The 3,658-nt window shown below is 41.4% G+C and overlaps 1 protein-coding gene across 1 annotated transcript; it reads left to right on the plus strand.

Moving 5' to 3' along the window:
* Window positions 1-616: 616 nt before the first annotated feature.
* On the plus strand, window positions 617-3,394 carry LOC104951299 (nesprin-1-like; the record flags this gene model as incomplete). Its single annotated transcript, XM_010777932.1, has 6 exons — window positions 617-772; window positions 1,594-1,746; window positions 2,440-2,622; window positions 2,914-3,051; window positions 3,133-3,189; window positions 3,266-3,394. Coding segments are annotated over 6 exons (816 nt in total), but the record flags the coding sequence as incomplete, so codon positions are not given.
* Between the last annotated feature and the right edge of the window lie 264 nt (window positions 3,395-3,658).

Raw genomic sequence — 3,658 nt, forward strand, 5'->3', positions numbered from 1 at the left:
GTGTTTAAAGTGTTAGATGTATAGTGTATATGTGTGAGTGTTTAAAGTGTTAGATGTATAGTGTATATGTGTGAGTGTTTAAAGTGTTAGATGTATAGTGTATATGTGTGAGTGTTTAAAGTGTTAGATGTATAGTGTATATGTGTGAGTGTTTAAAGTGTTAGATGTATAGTGTATATGTGTGAGTGTTTAAAGTGTTAGATGTATAGTGTATATGTGTGAGTGTTTAAAGTGTTAGATGTATAGTGTATATGTGTGAGTGTTTAAAGTGTTAGATGTATAGTGTATATGTGTGAGTGTTTAAAGTGTTAGATGTATAGTGTATATGTGTGAGTGTTTAAAGTGTTAGATGTATAGTGTATATGTGTGAGTGTTTAAAGTGTTAGATGTATAGTGTATATGTGTGAGTGTTTAAAGTGTTAGATGTATAGTGTATATGTGTGAGTGTTTAAAGTGTTAGATGTATAGTGTATATGTGTGAGTGTTTAAAGTGTTAGATGTATAGTGTATATGTGTGAGTGTTTAAAGTGTTAGATGTATAGTGTATATGTGTGAGTGTTTAAAGTGTTAGATGTATAGTGTATATGTGTGAGTGTTTAAAGTGTTGGTTCTGCAGGTGGTGCACGGGGAGGTGATGTCGTTCCGCCACAGCGTGGAGAAGCTGGCGGAGCAGCAGCAGAGTAAATACCTGGATCTGTACACCATCCTGCCCTCAGAGATCTCCATGCAGCTGGCAGAGGTCTCCCTGGCTCTGGGGGCCATCGAGGACCAGGTACAGGTTCTCATTCCCTGCAGCATGTCTCGTTCCCTTATTTCATATCAAGTCAAAATTCAGACAACATACTTCGAAAAAAAGTCAAATATCTGAAATAAATGAAATTCTTAGTCAATATTCTGAGAAAAAGTCAAAATTCAGAGACAAATGCAATTCTTATAAAAAAGTATTAAGAAAAAATATAAGTAAAAAGTTCAAAAACAATTAAACTCAGATGAAAAAGTCAAAATTCAGAAAAAAAAAGATCTCTGAGAAAGAGGTCAAAATTCAGAAACAAAATTCAGAAAAAAATGCAATTCTGATATCAACATTCTAAATTCAGGTAATAAAAGTTGGCATTTCTTAGAAAGTCAACATTTAGGTTTTTTTTTAGAAACAATCAAAATTCATAAATAAATGAAATTCTGATATCAACATTCTAAATTCAGGTAATAAAAGCCGACATTTCTTAGAAAAAGTCAACATTTAGAGAATTTTTTTAGAAACAATCAAAATTCATAAATAAATGAAATTCTGAGAAAAATTCTGAAAAAATTAAAATGTTGAGAAAAAAGTTTAAAGTCAGAAAAAGTGGAAATGTATTCAGAAAAAAAGAAAATTCTGAGAAGAAAGTTCATATTCAGAAAAAAAATCAACATTTCTGAGAAAAAAAGTCTAAATTCTTAGAAAGTTCAAGTTTACGTTGAACTCCAGCAGGAACCTGAGACATGTGAAGCCTGTGCACCTCACACACACGTTCATGTTTAACTGGGTGTGTGTGTGTGTGTGTGTGTGTGTGTGTGTGTGTGTGTGTGTGTGTGTGTGTGTGTGTTCTCCAGGTGCTTTCGAGGGAGAGAGAGATCCAGAAGACCCGGGAGATAAAAGAGGATTTCAGCTGCAGAATCCACGACATCTCAGAGAGGCTGAAGGCTGTCTCTGCTAAACTGAAGGACAAGTCTCCAGACGTGGAGCACGCCAAGGAGGAGGCTAAGGTGAGCAGGAGGTCAAGGTGAGGAGGAGGTCAAGGTGAGGAGGAGGTCAAGGTGAGGAGGAGGTCAAGGTGAGGAGGAGGCTAAGGTGAGGAGGAGGTTAAGGTAAAGAGGAGGTCAAGGTGAGGAGGAGGTCAAGGTGAGGAGGAGGCTAAGGTGAGGAGGAGGTCAAGGTAAAGAGGAGGTCAAGGTGAGGAGGAGGTGAAGGAGGAGGTCAAGGTGAGGAGGAGGTCAAGGTGAGGAGGAGGCTAAGGTGAGGAGGAGGTCAAGGTGAGGAGGAGGTCAAGGTGAGGAGGAGGCTAAGGTGAGCAGGAGGTCAAGGTGAGGAGGAGGCTAAGGTGAGGAGGAGGTCAAGGTAAAGAGGAGGTCAGGTAAAGAGGAGGTCAAGGTGAGCAGGAGGTCAAGGTAAAGAGGAGGTCAGGTAAAGAGGAGGTCAAGGTGAGGAGGAGGTCAAGGAAGAGGTCAAGGTGGGTCAACGGGGTCCTGCAGGGCTGAGAGATACTGAAGGCTCACTATCTATTGATGTGCTTTCTAAAATAAAGTTCTGAGAAAAAAATGAAATTCTTAGAAAAACAATTAATTCTTAGAGAAAAATTAAATTATTAGAAAAAAGTCAGATTTTCGAAAAATCAGTAAAGATTCTGAGGATGAGCCGGACTCCTGCAGTCAGACTAATATGTTAGTATGTTTCCTCAGAGTGTGGTGGAGGAGCTGGACTCCTGCGGGCGCTCCCTCTCTGATCTGGAATCAGCTGTTCAGGATTTCGGGCGCAGGAACCCCCTTCTGGCCAAACAGCTGAGCGACAACATCAGCAAACTGTCAGAAACCCACCGTCAGACGTCAAGACTCGCCGACTGCCGGCACAACTGGATCAAGAAGGTACGTTTGATCACAGTGTGTAGGAATGTGTACCTTCTTCCTCTGTGCGAAGAAAGTCAAAATTCAGAAAAAGAAGATAAAATTCAGGCAAAATTGTTAGAAAGACAGTCAAAATACATAAATACATGAAATTCTTTAAAAAAGTCAAAATTCAGAAAAAAGTAAAAATTCGGCAAAAAAAGAATTCAGAAAAATAATCAAAAAATCCACAACTGGATCAAAAAGGCACGTCTCTTATTCTTACAACATGGAGTGATTCATCCCTTCTTCCTCTGTGTTTCCTCTCCTCAGGCTGTGTGTTATCTGGACGAATACAACGAGATGCTGGATTTCATCGTGCGGTGGTCGGAGAAATCCAGAAGTCTGGAGAGAGCCAACATCATCTGGAACTCCTCCGTTCACCTGCAGGAGCAGATCCGCATGTACCAGGTGAGAAGAATACACATATTACATTTTTTATGAAGTTGAATGTCATTTTATTCATATTTTCTTATCTTGTCCCCACCTCAGTCGGTGCTTCGAGAGTCCCGGGAGCTGCACGGAGACGTGGAGTCCATGGCTGAGAAGGTGTGTAACGACCAACTATTAAAATCAGCTGTGTTAATCAGAGAATGACCCCTTGGCTCATTGTGATGCTTCTCAGGTGGAGCTGCTGTCGGAGGTCCTGCAGGTGGAGGCTCTGAGTCAGCAGGTGTGTGATCTGAGTCGACTCAGTGAGGAGCTGCAGCAGAGCATGAGGGGCCGGCTGGAGAGCCTGCAGGACGCGGACAAGGTACACACACACACTTATTAATAACAAGGTACACACACACACACACACACACACACACACACACACACACACACACACACACACACACACACACACACACACACACACACACACACACACATACACTTATTAATAACAAGGTACACACACACTGTTATTAATAACAAGGTACACACACACACGCACGCACGTACGTACGCACGCACGCACGCACGCACGCACGCACGCACACACACACACACACAAACACACACACACACACAC

This window comes from Notothenia coriiceps, unplaced genomic scaffold (assembly GCF_000735185.1).
Source record: "Notothenia coriiceps isolate Sejong01 unplaced genomic scaffold, NC01 NC01_scaffold00018903, whole genome shotgun sequence".
Lineage (NCBI taxonomy): Eukaryota > Metazoa > Chordata > Actinopteri > Perciformes > Nototheniidae > Notothenia > Notothenia coriiceps.